Source organism: Paracoccidioides lutzii (assembly GCF_000150705.2).
Source record: "Paracoccidioides lutzii Pb01 unplaced genomic scaffold supercont2.8, whole genome shotgun sequence".
Classification (NCBI taxonomy): domain Eukaryota; kingdom Fungi; phylum Ascomycota; class Eurotiomycetes; order Onygenales; family Ajellomycetaceae; genus Paracoccidioides; species Paracoccidioides lutzii.
Window position 1 is genome coordinate 84,738 of NW_015440954.1, and position 16,759 is coordinate 101,496.

Genomic DNA, 16,759 nt, shown 5'->3' on the forward strand with positions numbered 1-16,759 from the left:
GTCGATTTACAATATATCCCTAAATCAGGCTGTCATCCTTGCTCTCTTATATCTACATGTCCTAATTTATCCATTATAACAGTGGAACAACTGGCTTTACAACAACAGATCGAGTTGCTCCAGCAACAGCAGCAACAAATTGCTGCCACTCATCAGCAATATGTCAACATGGGTCTTTTGCAACCCCAACAACCCCTCCAGCATGTTGCTACTTACTCTCCCTCCATGCAAGCCCAGGCTATCTCCGGTGTTGCAACTCATAACAACTTTCAGTTCCCCCAAGCCCAACAGCAGCAGCCACAACATCTGGGCATCCCAATGAATACTCAAAATCGACCCTCCCACCGACGCAACCAGTCTGCTCTGCCTAATGTAAGCGTGGGCCCACCCCCTGCGCCTTCTTCGGGTTCGGCTGGTACCAACTATGGTGATTACAACCAGAGTCAGGCCCAGGGCCAAGGTCAGAGTCAGGTTCCGTCCAATCAAAATCGGGAGAATGGCCAGCAATCTCGCGGCCGTGGTGGTGCTCCTCCAGGTGGCGGCCATCAACGTCGTCATTCACTGGCGCTTCCTGAAGCTAGAAAAGCTGCGGAACTGGCACAGCAAAAGCGAACAACCTCGGGCTTCCAATTTCCAATTCCAGGTACTTCCGGTGCGTCTAGCACGTCGAATCAAGGTGATGGTTCCCCTAGTGAAAAAACAGTCCAACCTTCAACATCTACCGCTCAAGCTCCTCAGGGACTAGGCGTTCAGCGTGCTGGAAACATTCGAGCTGGAAGTCATATGCGTAGCCAGTCTTTGGCTGTAGGAAGTGGACGTGGTGGACCTCAGGGTGGCAGAGGTGCTGGAGGGTTCCAGTTTCCCCAGGCAAATGAGGGAACTCCCGCTACGGATACACCTCGACGCACTGGTCAACAAGGGCATGGTCGATCAGCTTCACGCAACTTTGACAGCAACTGGCGCCAGCAAAGTACTGGTCAGACTCAACCTCAAGAGCAGCAAAGAACTCCCATGGGGAGTTTCGGACAGCAGCAACAAGGTGGAGCAAATTTTCAACCGGGTCATCGTGTCCGTAGTTCTGTGAACCAATCGGTTGGAGCACTCGGTTCCTTCCAATATGCGGGTCAACCGCAACTCATCCAGCTTCCCCAAGGACAAGTTGTTATGGCACCTCCGCAAATGTTTGCTGGTCAGCACTTGAATCCTCTTCAGATTGCTCAACTTCAGGCCCTTCAAAGTAGTCAGCTGAATGGTCAAAATCTAGGTTTACAAGCAGTTACTCAACACCCTGCTCCCCAGTTATCTGCTCAACAACAACAGCAACAGCAACAGCGTAAAACGCTATTTACCCCCTACCTTCCCCAGGCATCACTGCCTGCCTTACTCAATGATGGTCAACTCGTGGCCGGTATTTTGAGGGTCAACAAGAAGAATAGGTCTGACGCCTATGTTACTACTCCAGATCTTGATGCAGATATCTTTATTTGCGGAAGCAAGGATAGAAACCGTGCCCTAGAAGGTGATCTGGTTGCCGTTGAACTGCTTGATGTTGATGAAGTTTGGAGTCAGAAGCGAGAAAAGGAGGAAAAGAAAAAGCGCAAGGATATTACCGACACTAGAAGTGGCAGCACTACCGGGATGGATAAGACTTCTCGTTCTGACTCCGTCACTAATGGTGATGCCGGACAAGTTGGCCCCGATGGAAGCATCAGACGCAGAGGAAGTCTCCGCCAACGTCCTACTCAAAAGAAAAACGACGACGTAGAAGTTGAAGGACAGAGTCTGCTTCTTGTGGAGGAAGATGAAATTAGTGATGAACAGAAGCCACTTTATGCTGGCCATGTTGTTGCTGTCATCGAGCGTGTGGCTGGCCAAATGTTTTCCGGTTCTTTGGGTGTTCTGCGGCCCAGTAGCCAAGCCACTAAGGAGAAACAGGAAGCAGAGCGACAGGCCAGAGATGGTAGCCATTCTCGTCACCACCATGATCGCCAGCAGGAGAAGCCGAAGATTGTGTGGTTCAAACCTACTGATAAACGCGTTCCTCTGATCGCAATTCCTACTGAACAAGCTCCCCGCGACTTCGTTGAAAAGCACGCCGATTATGCCAACAATATTTTTGTCGCATGTATTAAGAGATGGCCCATCACATCGCTTCATCCATTTGGAACCCTCGTTGAACAGCTTGGTGCCATGGGTAACTTGAAGGTTGAGACAGACGCACTTCTCAGAGACAATAATTTTGCATCCGACGAATTTTCTGATGCGGTATTAAAAAACGTTGGCTTTGAAAACTGGTCCGTTGAGGACGAAGGAGAAGCCTTGCTATCTAGCAGGCGGGACTTCCGTTATGAAACAACTTTCACTATTGACCCCAACGGCACCAAGGAATTGGATGACGCCATTCACGTCAAAACACTCTCTGACGGAAAGGTGGAAATTGGTATCCATGTGGCAGATGTCGCTCATTTCATCAAGGGCAACTCGCTCGTTGATAGGGAAGCAAAGAAACGAGGCACCGGTGTATACCTTATGAATCGTGTGGTTAACATGCTCCCGCCTCGCCTGTCGACTGAAATATGTTCCCTTTTGCCTGGCGAGGAGAGATTAACCGTCAGCGTCGTTTTCCAAGTGAACCCTGCTACCGGTATCGTGGAAGGAGAACCGTGGATAGGAAAAGCTGTCATTAAAAGTTCCGGAAAGCTTACTTACGATGAGGTGGACGCTGTTCTCGGTGGAAATTCCGATATTCAACTTCACGGCGTGACAGTAGATGACATCAAAACTTTGAATGTGAGTGTTTAACAACGATTTCGACTACAGGTTCCATATTTTCCATATATGAAAGGGAAACATGAGATGCTAACCAAGCTGTTGACTAGGATATTGCCAGCAAATTCAAAGAAGCGAGATTTGGGAATCGATCCACCAGGATACCGTCCCTGCGACTCCTGTATCAGCTTGATGATGAAAACGTTCCGGTAGAACACAACATCTTTGACACCACACCAGCACATGAACTCATTGAGGAATTAAGCCACAAGGCGAATACCTTCGTAGCTGAAAAACTTGTCTCCGCTCTTCCGGAGAAAGCGTTGCTTCGCCGCCAGGCACCACCCAATTTCCGACGTCTACAGACCTTTGTTGACCGGATGACTAGGTTGGGCTACGATATAGATTCTACCAGCAGTGGCACACTGCAGACCAGTTTGTTCAAAATTGGGGATGTTGAGATTCGCAAGGTCTGTTGTCACGACTCGAGGTTTTTTTTTTTTTTTTTGTGTTGCTGACAATGTTTCTGTTTCATTTATAGGGTATGGAAACACTTCTTCTCAAGGCTATGCAGCGTGCAAAGTATTACGTTGCTGGAAGTGTTACAGATGAGCAGCGGCAGCACTATGTCCTCAATTTGCCATTATACACTCACTTCACCAGTCCATCAAGACGGTATGCCGATATTGTTGTGCACAGACAACTTGAGGCTGTTCTCTCCAATGGTGAATTTACTGAAGACATCGAAAATCTCACCAAAACCGCTGAGCAATGCAACAATAAGAAAGATTCCGCCCAAAATGCTCAGGAGCAAAGTGTCCATATTGAATCATGCCGCATCATGGACAAGAAGCGACAGGAGATCGGAGGTGACCTGATCAGCGAGGGCATTGTCCTCTGTGTTTACGAATCCGCATTTGATGTTCTCATCCCAGAATATGGCTTCGAGAAACGCGTCCACTGTGATCAGTTGCCGTTGAAGAAGGCTGAGTTCCGTAAGGAACAGCGTGTTTTGGAGTTATACTGGGAGAAAGGTGTCCCATCATCTGCCTACATTCCAGAGGATGAGCGCCCCAAAGCTGCTCAGAGTACACGTGCTGCTAACGCTGCTGCTGTCGCTCGTGAGGCTGAGGCTGCCAGGGAGCGGGCTCGCGAACGGGAAGAGGTTCAACGGAAACAGACAGACACCGGCACCATCTCAACTGATGACGTTGACGCACTCTTTGATGATGAGGATGAGGATGACGATATCTCCGAGGTTACGGAGATGGCAGCGGGCGTCTCTCTTAATTCTCCTGTGGATCGTCCCACTCAAAGTATGCCCCCATCCCCCACACGCAACGGCCAACCCCAGCAGACTCCCCACCGCACCCGTTCAGACCCGAAGATCGCATCTAGTACAGTTGAGGCTACTGAAACCAAACTGTCGAATAAGGAGAAGTATCTCAAGCTTTTCAAGCTGCGAGAAGAGGACGGTGAATATATCCAGGACGTCACGGAAATGACCAGGGTCCCAATCATTTTGAAGACAGACCTGAGCAAGAGTCCTCCGTAAGTTGTCACAGATTCATGAACTCGTAGATTATTTATTATAATGACTAATCTGAATATTTAGGTGTCTCACTATTCGTTCGGTTAACCCCTACGCTCTTTAGTTTGAACAAAATTATGTCACTATATCTGCAGCTGCTTCAAGTCTGGTCAAGGCCACTCTATACTCCAGTTGTTTGGGCCGTCTTTTGTCACGTGTGTTCAAAAAATCGAAATATCTCACATTTGTTAAGTGGCATTATTTTCAACGCATTCCTCTCTCTATAGCAAAGCGTCCATTTATATCTTCGTTGAAGCGTTGTTTTTTTACTCGAAAAAAGTCATTCCTGTCAATTAGTCATAGTTCGACTTGTTTTCTCCGGCAAGACATCTTTGGGTTTATCGTATATCGTCATACATTTTTTCAACCAGAACGTCTATCGTTAGACAATACAGGAAGCTCGCGTTTCCCTTGCCCCCGTTTACCTTGCTGTCCATTTCCAGTCTTGTCTCTGAGATTTGTCAGATATTTTATCGTTAGACAAGCTCAGGCCGTATCAGGAACCTTAAAAAACGGAAAGAAGACGGTTGACAGTAAAATATATTTTAGCTTGAAAGGATTGAAGTGGGTTTTCGAGTTGTTGTATTTGTTTAATGGTTCTTTTGATGGAGAATATCGGCGCTGTCAGTTTGCCAGATCAGGAGAGAAAGAAGAATGATGTGAGAGAGTGTAAGGTTGCTGTGAGGAAAAAGAAATCTTTATTTTCATTATGTCTTTACATTCTTTTAGTTTAGCTTTTATTTCGTCTCAGAAACTAGCATACCTTTTTAATTATTTTTATGTTATATATATATATTCATTTAAATATAAATAAATAAAATATTGATATGTTAAAATAGATTTTTTCACGCTGCGGTTTTGGCGGGGAGAGGGGTGCCACATAAAGTCATCACCCCATGGTGTCGGCCGCGTTGTGACCCAATCTGGACACTTTGAAGATGCGGTTTTTTAGGTATATTTGACAGTTACAATGTTGATTATTGAGTTGCGTTAAAAATCAATATGTTACGACACTACTGTTAGCCAATAATTACATGTCCCGATTCATTCAAGATTAAGCAACTTTCCGATCTTTTATTCTTCTCTCCTTCAGAATCCGGCGGGCCCTGTCGGATCAACTGCCACGTCCTCCCGGACCAACATCTCCAGCAGTTCGGGAACCAAGGCCTTCTGGGCATACACAATGGTATCGTACTTCGAAAAATGGCTATCGATCCCGGCCAGTGAGTCGATGGCATCTTTAAGTGAGACACGACATGCTCTGAGCCTGGGGGGAAAGGTCAACAGAGAGCCCGGCAGATAAAAAAAAAAATAATAAAAATAATACACCAATAATGCAGTCATTCCTTTAATTCAATTTGCATCTTCAGTCGTGTCTTAATCACAATCGCCTCAGCCCAATCCTCGGCTTCGCTTTCGCAGTCGATGACGAAACCCTCCGCGTTGCTGTGTTGTTATTATTACCGTAAGCACCACCCGTAGACATGGACATGTTAGGTGCCGGTGATCTAATCTTATTCTGTGGAGAGGTGTTGGATAGGTTGCTGCTTTCAATAGATGTTAACGACGGTATAGATGACGACGGCGGGAGGGTTTGCCTTTGTATTGGCAAATGCTGCGATTTATCCGGCACAGGTGGATCTGCAATTACAGCCGTAGCGGTAGCCGAGTCGGTAGTCGTAGTGATGGATGGAGGCAAGATGGAAGAGGAACCCTCATTTTCTTTTCCGCCGTCACTGCGTTTCTCATTTGAAATTGTTGATGCAGGTGCTGCTGCTGCTGGCGCGCCAAAGATGGAGTTCTGGCGCGAGCCACGCCTAGCATCCAGGCTGCTATGGAAATCGTTGCTATTACCACCGTCCCGCACTCGACCAGATGTATTGACGCCTCTGCCTAACTCTGATAGTTTGGGAGACTTCCTTTGCTGCTGCTGCTGCTGTGGCTCTTGTGGATGTTGAATCTGTCGCCGCTCCAATGCTGATGCGTTTGCAGCGATGTTCCTCTGCGATGAGGTCATGCAATCATTATCAGCAGCATCGTCGTCGTCATTTGCAACGTAATTGACCAGTACAAGCTCGGGTTCGCTAGGACTCGAGAGGACGGAGAGCGGACGTTTCCCGAGAACACTCTTTCGAGGACTGGGAGGCGTTACGCTTGCGGGAGGATGTGAAAGCGACGGGTCATTTTCCTTGGATGAGCTGTCTGTATCCTCGTCGTCTGAGCCATCGTCGTTCACTGGTTGGTCTCGCGACGACGAGCGCATAGAAAATGACGATAACGATGATGGCAACGGTGATACATTCTGGGATGTCGTTTTAATTCTGATATCTAGCTTCCCTATCTCTTGGCTTTGCGGTTTCTTATGTACGGCAAGCTTTTTCATAATAACCGCTGACGAGGTGGTAGCGACGGCTTTTCGCGAGCTGACTGTTACTGGGAGATCTTCGTCTTCCACGATGACGGTCCCACTATCATCTCCCCTTCTCTTAGCCTCCATGACGGCATCCTTCATGTCCTTGGGAATTGGTGCGTGGATGGAAGTCATGAGCTTTGCCTGACGCGCAAAAGATTCATAATCATCCTGCAAGAGGCTGCCAGCCGCAGAGTTCAATGCGGAGTCTGGATTAGGATGTATCAGGAGGCATGATATCGTCTTTACCAGGAAAAACATGTTAGTTTATCTAGAAAACGACAGGAGCAGCATAAAGCTGGGACGTTATCTTTTAAAAAAACAATATAATATATTGGAACCTACAATCAAGATATCCCTCAATGTTAACTTCGCCTCCCAATCTCTTTTTAGAGTATCTACACAGACTGCCCCCGTCGATTCGTCAACATTTGGATGCCATATGCGCGTTTTAAAGGCTGCCTTAGGTGGACTCTTAGGGTAATCTTCTGGCATGCGCAAATGCAGTTGCCAGAGACCCTGCGAGTATGGAGTCCCCTGAGGGCCCGTGAGTAGGATGGCAAGTTGGGTGAGATCATCTGGGAATGACGAGAAGGAGTTTGAAGGAGGGAAGAGATAGTTGGGTGGCAGTCCGTCCATGTGTAGGGAGGCATGGTCAGACGCGAGCCGTCGCATACTGAGAGCCTATGGATATGTTACTTCATTGTATGTACAATGGGCTTTTGACGTGGGGGCAAAGCTGGAAGCTAATACAGCAAGTAAAACTGGGAGTAACAATGGGCTGATTAAGAGCTTACCATGCTGAATGTGGTAACTATGTCCTGTATATATGGTTTTTTTTTAAAGCCGAGATTGTTGCCCCGAGTTACGTGCTTCAGATACAGTGTTCAAATGTGGTATGTAAGAAGGGGAGTGCGGAACACGGGATAGAATTGAGAAACCAAAATTATATACAAACAAAATTCCCAAAAAGAACAACAAGAACACCCTAGTGTATTCTCGTTGTCCGAGTGCTTTGATATTTCTGATCATGGCTAGAGGTTCTACGATTGCACGGGGAGGTTTTATTTTCGGTTGCGGGTCCTCTGACGTGTTGCGATGAAAGAGGGAAAGTGATGCCACGCTAACCAGATACGGAATGGCGCATATAAACAACGCGTGATTTTCCAGGCCCTAAGTGGGACTTGCGCGACACATTAAGAGAGAAAGGGGCAAAAAGGGGCAAAAGGGGTAAGGCGACTGGACGGGAAGGGAATTGAATACAGGGCGGATGTTGCATTGCCCAATTGGGTAGTCAACCAGTGCTTGCGAAGTATATGCAGGATCAGACAGGTTGAGAATGTGAAAACGCACACTGCAAACTATCGGGAAGACAACTGACTCTCTTTATGCCTGAAGGATGAAGTTAATTGGTAAGAAGTCGTAACATATTGATTGGTTATTAGAGGGGCATGAGTATACTAATAATAACAAGTCTATCCGAAAAGGAAAAGATCGAATTGAGAGAAATCAGATCCAAGGAAATAATATCTCCCCACTCAAGAGAACGCCAGGTGGAAACCAGAATGTGATTAAAGAGTAAAAGTAACACTGTATATGGTAAGGGCAGTTGTACATGAGTTTTGTTTCCTGTCAAGGTTAAAGGAATCGGATTGCAACGATTCCTTGGGCCATGATGCCTTTCCAAGCGTTTGCTATACAGATAAAGGTGGAAATAAAAAAAAATAAGCGATTTTCACCAAATAAACCAGCACCAATTAAGATATGGGTTAAATGGTCAACCAAGAAGATAAAGAACTGATTGCATATCTCATCAATAGCTAATCCATTTACAGGAAAGCAGCGAAGAGAGCAGCAGCGAGGCCTAGGCCGACGGGAACGCCAGCAGAGAAAGCGCCAGAGTCACCAGGGGGATAAGTGGGGACGGGAGTGCCAGTTGGGTAGACACCAGTGCCAGTGGGATAGACAACTGGTGGCTTGGTGCCGATAGGATAGGTGGGAGGAACACTTCCGGGAGGGATGGGAGTGGCACTGTAGGTTGGTTTGGGGTGGTCAACTGGGTAGCTCGACGGGGTGTGAACTGGGTACGAGGGTTCCGCAGATGGGGTCCCGGTTGGGTAATGAGGAACGTCTGAGGGAGTGCCAGTTGGGTAGCTTGGGATAGTCTCCTCTGGGTAGCTTGGGGCGGCAGTTGGGTAGGAGGATGGCTCAGGCTCAGTTGGGTAAGATGGCTCAGGCTCAGTTGGGTAAGATGGCTCGGGCTCAGTTGGGTAAGTTGGCTCAGGTTCAGTTGGGTAAGATGGCTCGGCTGGGTAAGTTGGCTCGGGCTCGGTTGGGTAAGACGGCTCGGCTGGGTAAGTTGGCTCGGGCTCAGTTGGGTAAGATGGCTCGGCTGGGTAACTTGGCTCAGCTGGGTAGGTTGGAGCAACCGAGGTGGTGGGAGCTGGGTATGGGGGTGGCTGTTCACCGTAATTGCCAGGCTGGAGAGCATCATTAGCATTTCTCTGTTTCTCACAATATTCATATTCATCCTTTCCCCAAGAGGTTACGAGTTACTCACAACAGAGGCACTGACGGACACGGCAAGAGCCGAGACAGCAACGGCGATGGCTGAGATATGCATTGTGAATTGTGGAATTAAGTTGGTTTTCTTGTGAAACGATTGGTTATGTTCAAACGATTGATAAGCGGCGTCCAAACGAGAGGCAGAAGAAAGATTTCTTCGAAGACAAATTCGCACGTATTAAATATATGTAGCAGTGGGTTTCGAGAGGAAGAATAAAAGAAAGGTTTTGAAAGAGGTACGGGAGACTCGCAACAAATATATAGGGTCTGCCGGGTGGGCACCTAGCCTAGCGGCTTGCCCCCTGTGTTATCTTTGTGAGAATTGTATCTCGTTCTGGTGTCCACCCCCTGCCGCCCAGCATCCCAGCATCCCAGCATCCAAAAACAAAGGCTGGCCAACCTCGAAAATAGGAGGAAAAAGCGGGTCTCGATCCACCCCGGGCCGGTTCCATTTTGGAAATTGCCTGACAGAGTGGGCGTAAATTATGTGTATAGTCACCCGTATATCTCCTTGGTTCCCAGCCCCAGCGCCTTTTTCCCACTATCACCGTACATGTATGTACAAGTCCATATTATTGCTGGAGGAGGGTTACGCTGTGGCTGGCACCGTCGCAAGGGGTGTGCAGATCTAAGCGCATGATGACATATTTCCTCGAATCATACTCGACCGCCGTTCAACTAAACCTGCTCATAGCATTTGAGCTAGCGAAACATTGCCTCTCGCCCTGTCTTTTTTCGTTTGTCTTACCAGCCAGCAGGAGTATCCTGTTGATTGGCGTGCTTTGTGCTGGCAATGACGAGTCTTTTTTCCCTTTCTTCCCTTTCTTCCCTTTCTTCCCTTTCTTCCCTTTTTTTCCTTTTTTTTAAAATTTTTTTTTTGAAATTTTTCTTCCGACTTCTTCTCCTGCTTAAACACCATAAGTTGTCGAAAAATGCTGGTCTCCAGGGTTTTCATGTAACATCAGACAGCAAATTCCCCATAAAAGGAGGTTGGTCCCTGAGTTATCTCCAGCCCACGGGTTTTGTCAAACCGTAATAATTATCCCATTATTTTTTCCATCCTTCCTTTCCCAACCTCTCTGACCCGTTCCATCCTCTGGGAAGCCGGTGGACGTCCACAGTCCTTGGGAAGTCTCAGACTCCAGCACACTAGCTGCAGCGCTAGGGATCGTCTAGAGGCAAATTAGGAGGAGATTTAAGCGATTTACCGTGGCATGCTTTCAATCCACACAACCTGCCGAGCCGAAACAGCTCTCCATGACTTGGCGGGTGAACAAGGCGGTTCCAAAATGGGGCACGGAATGAAGGCCCGGATGTGTCTCCCAGGGCGACGGTTTTGATACCTGAGCCTAGATGACTGGACAGCTCTGCGGTGGTTGGTCGCTGGCGGTGGCTGAAAAGCCTCTTTAATCTCAGATGTGCTTTTTTTTTTTTTTTTTTTTTTTTTTTTTTTGAACCGCTGGACGAATATATATTAGTTATTAGTTATTTTCATGCACAAGTTACATAAACTGCCAAGCTGGTGGAGCTGGGCGCTGGCGTATGTCAGTGGACCAAAGTGCCAGTTATTTTGAGATGCTACGTAACTTTTTTCTCCACCAAAGATATGAGCCGCCGAGACCAATGTGTGTGTATAACTTGGAACCCAGATTTGAATAACTTTATCTTTGAAAACTCGTGATAATTCATGTAAAATGCAAGGTTTAAAATAATTAAATTATATATTATAAAATAATACAACTGATGTATTAAATAATAGTAATTGATTAAGTTATTTATTTTTATTATTATCATGAATTTATAAATTCAATTGATAATAAATTCAATGAATAATAAATTCAACTAATGATGTAAAATATTAATTATATTATTATATTTATATAAATAGTTAAAATATCATAAACCATGTTTTACATTTACATATAAAATACAAATTTTAATAAAAAAATGAAATATAAAAAATGAAATTATATATTATATAATACTAAGCAGGATCCAGAGGGTCACATTTTATGCAGAACAAGTCTCTCAGTCATCACACAAACTAACAGATCTGGTGAACACACAAACACAGTGCCTGACTTGCTAATTTTGTCACATTGAGAACTTGACTTAACTTCCAGTCAGAAAGGTTCTAACGACATTAAGAAGTGTTGCAGTCTATTTTGTAATCAGCCGAGTCAGTAGTCACTCGATACAAGAGCCCTGGAGCTGGAGTACATCTTTTTTTTAGCCCAACAGAGAGGGAGAAACAACAGGAAATTGTAGTTCCATCAACAAAAGACAGGCAGAATAAAATGATCGTGCAATTCTTGGTTGTTGTTCCTGCATTGCCGCTGAGACAAGAGTCTCATTCTTCTGTTGCCTGCTGTCCTTTTTCGATTTTACCGCCGGACACAAAACAATAATACGGCGGTGTTCCCTGGCGCAGTGACTGTTACAGTATGTTACGCCCACGCGCTCCACCAAAATCCATCCAGGAACACACCAATCAGTTAGCGGTTTTCCATGCAGGAAAAATTGGTTCTCAACGAGTCATTCCCGCAAAACCCAGAGCTCGGAGTGACAATCACATTCCTCTCCATCAATCACCCTTTCACTTTCTTTGAATCCCAACTGCGGGAAATCCAGCCACGATTCGCTTTTGGAGGCCTAGTCAACCGTTTATTATTTTGCCAAATTTTGCGGAGTCAAAAAAAAAAAAAAAAAATTACGTAAATGGAAAAAATGCGTTCACTTTTGGACTCGGGATCAGAATGTATTTAAAATAGTTGAACGGGCCCACAGCTGTTATCAGTTCTCCAACATGAACAAACCCCCCCCCCCATTTTGAGCACTTCCCATTATTTATTATTACGAACAGTATGGGCTGTACCGGATCTGAGACATGAAAATTATTATTATTCCCACGCGGACAGTTAAATTAAGGCATGAGTTTCGCTGCCCAATCAAGCCTGATTGAGAAAATTGTTCACGGCCAAAAGGCCCGGTTTGAGTTTAGCGGCGCAAGGTCTCAGAACGCTCGGATCGTGGCATGGATGGTGGCAGAACAGGGCAGAAGAACGAACAGGAAGAGAGAAACGGAGATGGGGGGGGGGCGCCGAGAGGATTCATCCCATTACCAGGTCTGTAGACGAAGGTTTCTGGAAGTTCCCAAGCAGAAGATTCTAGGAACCCTCGATATCACTATCCCACATGCAGCGTTTTCCCTCCCCTAGATCCAGTATTGGCACAGCCTTTGGAACCTTCCTCAGTCGGCAGTATTTAAGCCATTTGAGCCCTTGGGAAGCGTCTTTGTATTTTGTTTTTGAAGCTAAATATGGGTTCCAAAGAAGCAAGCAAACCGTTGGAGTGATATCTCCTTGTGGTCACGTGTTTCCCTCCTCGTCATACATCCCCGTGCAATTCTGCAGGGATATATCACTTGGATGGAAGAAAATCCATGCCCGAAACTTGTGCAATCAGAGAACGTAAACCTATATAACCTGGCCTTGATGAGATTTTCTTTGTTGTTGATGCGTAATAATTGTTCAAGTGGGGAATTCAATAGTAGAAATTCCAAAAAAAAATAATAAATAAAAAAGGGGTTCCTGTCTCTCAAGATCAATCGTTTGGTATATAAAAGTTAAAAAGATCTTCCTGCGCTTCCTCAGATAAATGATATCATAAGAAAAATGGGGGGTCCAATCCTCATAAATGCTCACAGTTCCCACAGCGGCTCCTCATCGATCTGTGTAAACAACTCCCAGGCTTACTGCTCGCGGTGAATCAAACGCTTCTTACCTAGACAGACTCCTCTCTCTCTCTCACGCCCACATGACTGCTCTTATATGCCCCGAGAGTCAAACCCGGTCGGAACCACCTTGAAAATTTACTCTCGTAACAATTGATGCAACGACACTACCAAAACCCATGCCAACGAAGTCACACCCCCGCCCAAAGTTCTGACACATAGCTGTCAAAAACTTGGCAGCGGGTTCAACAGTTACATTGTCTATCATCGTCATCTGTTTTCCGCGCAGTCTGCGCTGCTTGTCTCAGGAAATATTCCAGCCTAGAATCGACCTTGCAAATCCGCGGTCTCGCTCGGAGACATTCTAGCCACAACGTTCATCATAGCCAGCCCTGTTCTTGTGAACAAGGGGGTTATAAACTTCAGGTACGATTTGGGTTTCAAATAGGTCGAGTCTGGTTCAAGCAGGTTGCATGGCTATACGTATTGATCCAGGCTGTCTGGGTTTTGGAAATATATGTTGTTTGAAGGGAGAGGTGATAAAAAATGCTGTTATCTATGACGCTGAGGAAGGGTCCAAGTGTGAAGCTTTGTGCAGAGTTTGCGGCTTGCCGGATATTCCGGATAGGGGATACACCGTGCTGGATTCGGTGTTAGGGATCCAGACCATCATCTTGTTGGTCAGCGATAGAGATCTGAGAAGAACAGAAGCATTGATAGACCTGGTGATTGACGGTTCTATTGGAGCGACAAGTTGCCCGATACCAAGACAGAGGACGCCTAAAAAGGAAGAAGGTAGGTTTACCTGCCAGGCTCGAGTGAGTTCTGGGACGGTAGGCTTGTATTCAAGAAGTTGACGTTATTATTAGAACTTGATATGGAAAGTTATTTCTTATGTATACAGGTAACAGGTAAATTCCAGTTCCAATTGTGAACGTAGAGACCGTCAGCTTGGAGGAGAGTTGGGATCAGGAGCTCCATTGAGCTTGAAATAGCCCGGTTGCAAACGTTGGAAAACACGGGAAGGGTCGTACCTCCGTGCCACGTCCAGCAAACGATTGTGGTTTACGGCACCATACGACTCAACCACCGCCTGGAACTGGCTGGCGTAGTTCATGTATATGTATTTGTTCAACTTGCCGCTGGACTGGGCTTCAGTCTTGATCGTGTTGATAATATCTGAAACAGCTTTGAGGACAGCCTTATCGTCGGCCTTGTTAGCCCACATGACGTTCACCAACACGAGAAGAAAAGGTCCCTCCGATGGTTCAAGACCAAGCGCATTCCCCCCGTTCTTGGCCATTTTTTGAATCATGTCGGACGTGAAGATCTGCAAAGTGAGTGCAGGAAGGATGCCCGCAACATTTTTGATGGGGTCGACGCCAGTCATGAACGAATCCACAACAAAGGTGAGCATCTCTATGTCAAGTTTGACGGTGAGAGTCCAGAAGTTCTCACGCAGACCGTTAGGGTTACTTTGCCTAAATTCTTCGGTAAGTTCAGGAAGAGTCTTGATGGCCAAATTATTCGATAGTTCCGGGATCTCTCTAAATGAGTTGAAAATTGGTGGATTCTCCACTGGTTCTGTGTATCCCAGGTTGATAGCCGCAGCAAATATGCCCTGAGTAAATGCAAAGTTGCAGATAAAAGCAGCCTTGCGATCGGAGGGCCATTCGTTTCCAAATTGAATCACAGCATTGAGAATGGAGCTTTTGACGTTGCCGTTTAAGAGGTATATACGCGAGCCTGCCCACAGGTTCCCAGCAGGATAGGCTTCTAAGTCGAATTTTGTCACGATGCCAAAGTTGTTGCCGCCTCCCCGAAGAGCCCAGTAAAGATCTGGATGGCTTTGGTGGCTTACGTTCAGTATGCGACCGTCGGCAACGACAACCTAATCAACATTAGGATCAATTCGAACTGCAAGTTCCTACCATAAAGGAAGTAAAATTGAGACACGGAAAAAGTAAACTGCATTTTCTGACCTCGTAACTATTGACATTATCACAAGCGAAACCGTACTGCGCGGAGTATAATGATATGCCCCCTAGGAAGAACGTTATCAGCATTTACGAATCGTCAAAGTTGACCCAAAGATCTCTTAGGCGCCGTAGTTGAGTCCAACAAGATTTATTTACCTCCAAGCGTCAGGCCCCCAACACCGATATTGGACACACGACCACCAACAACGGTCACGCCTTCCGGCGAAAGTTGGCTATAAACGTCAAACCAACGGCTTCCAGCACCAACTATCGCGGATTTTTTATCCGAGCTCAGATTGACAGTGTTGAGTCGCTCCATATCGATAGTTAACCCATCTGGGATGCTCGACGAGCCAGCAAAGGCAGCATGACCCCCACTTTTCACTGCAAATGGACAGTGCACCAGGCACGATGTCAGCAGGGCGATGGCGACCTGAGCACTTGACAATGGCTGGAATATACAGGCCGGGTGGACCTCAGACTGTTGCTGCGACCAGAACTGGCTGCGCCATTCCGTGTACGGCGCCGTGCCTCGGGAGAGAACTTGTTGAGGGAAAAGTGCAGAAACCACTCGACACTTGAGATTTTTTATATGTTTTTAGCAATCTTGTAGCCATCGGAGTTTAGAGTTGTTAGGTACACGTATATAGGTACGTACTGCAACTGTTGCCGGATTTATGGAATTTCTTTTTGTTAAATGCGGAAGCTCTGATGGGTCGACATGCTCCAAGATATCTACTCCATATCTAGTCAATGTATCAACAATATCCTGTTCTTCGGAAGAGAGTTCTCCAGTAGCAGACGCGGAATCGCCGAAGGTCATTGCCATAAAGCTGCAACATGCAATTAGAAAATGTGGAAGAAACTTCATGGTAGCTGGGTTTCGCTGCGGGTTCAGATGATATTTTTGGCAAGCTCAACACAAGCATAGAACTCGAAGTATGGATAAAATGAGGTGTGGAAAGCTTCTTGAAATCCTGGTTTGCCTGGAGGGGAATTAATTTTGTGAGATGAGTATTGTGACAAGACCAAAAGGCTGGGATCGATGTGATACAATCCCTGCTCGAAGTTACCTGCTTACGGGTTCCTGGGGCCTTTTCTCCTCAAGGAATCAGGTTTACGTATTTTGTCCGAAGGGAATCGCAGGACTCATCAAGAAGTCCCGCCATCTTTACCCGGCATAAGCCAGGTAGTGTTCCGTTTTTTGGCTTCGCTTAGTCTGGTACTGGCGGCTTACGGCTTTGACAGAATGTTCCACTAAATTATTTAGCGTTCTCGCGGCAGGCAAATCTTCTCATCTGCCCCACAGAGAAGCCACGGGGAAGTTTTGTACTTCCATGTATTAGGGACATGTCATTGTGCTTTGTAGCGTTTCACAAATCGTCAAACTCGGTTAAACAAGGGAATGACTAGGTTGCCAATCTTTTGATGACCTAGTAGGAGGTAAACCGCGATGTGTACCATAGGGGGTGGATTAAAACCTTTGAGGTCTCTTCGGGTCTTCTGCAGAAAAAGGTGAGTTGAAAGTTCTAACGGGCCGCTTCGAATTTCGATCGTTGACAACACGGCAACATGGTACTTCGTATTGAGCACCGAGATAAGCTAAGTTGCGTAGAAAGTATCACCTTTGTCGTGCTGACACGGAGGTAACGATATTTGTCCATTGCTTTTTGCCAAGTGGTAGGAGATTCATCCAACAATGATATATGTCT

The 16,759-nt window shown here is 46.3% G+C and overlaps 4 protein-coding genes across 4 annotated transcripts; 1 reads left to right on the forward strand and 3 right to left on the reverse strand.

Annotated features, from left to right (window-relative positions):
* Window positions 1-168: 168 nt before the first annotated feature.
* On the forward strand, window positions 169-4,424 carry PAAG_02994 (hypothetical protein; the record flags this gene model as incomplete). Its single annotated transcript, XM_002794403.2, has 4 exons — window positions 169-2,790; window positions 2,880-3,239; window positions 3,311-4,320; window positions 4,385-4,424. 4 exons carry the CDS (start codon window positions 169-171, stop codon window positions 4,422-4,424), a joined length of 4,032 nt encoding a protein of 1,343 aa, XP_002794449.2.
* Window positions 4,425-5,449: 1,025 nt separating this feature from the next.
* Window positions 5,450-7,445, reverse strand: PAAG_02995 (ubiquitin-conjugating enzyme; the record flags this gene model as incomplete). Its single annotated transcript, XM_015844812.1, has 3 exons — window positions 5,450-5,627; window positions 5,746-7,013; window positions 7,116-7,445. 3 exons carry the CDS (start codon window positions 7,443-7,445, stop codon window positions 5,450-5,452), a joined length of 1,776 nt encoding a protein of 591 aa, XP_015702018.1.
* Window positions 7,446-8,599: 1,154 nt separating this feature from the next.
* On the reverse strand, window positions 8,600-9,393 carry PAAG_02996 (hypothetical protein; the record flags this gene model as incomplete). The annotated part of the gene is made up of 2 exons (XM_002794405.2): window positions 8,600-9,250; window positions 9,331-9,393. 2 exons carry the CDS (start codon window positions 9,391-9,393, stop codon window positions 8,600-8,602), a joined length of 714 nt encoding a protein of 237 aa, XP_002794451.1.
* Window positions 9,394-14,014: 4,621 nt separating this feature from the next.
* PAAG_02998 (FAD binding domain-containing protein) lies at window positions 14,015-15,876 on the reverse strand (the record flags this gene model as incomplete). The annotated part of the gene is made up of 4 exons (XM_002794407.2): window positions 14,015-14,959; window positions 15,051-15,112; window positions 15,204-15,624; window positions 15,706-15,876. The coding sequence occupies 4 exons, from the start codon at window positions 15,874-15,876 to the stop codon at window positions 14,015-14,017; spliced, it is 1,599 nt and encodes a 532-aa protein (XP_002794453.2).
* Between the last annotated feature and the right edge of the window lie 883 nt (window positions 15,877-16,759).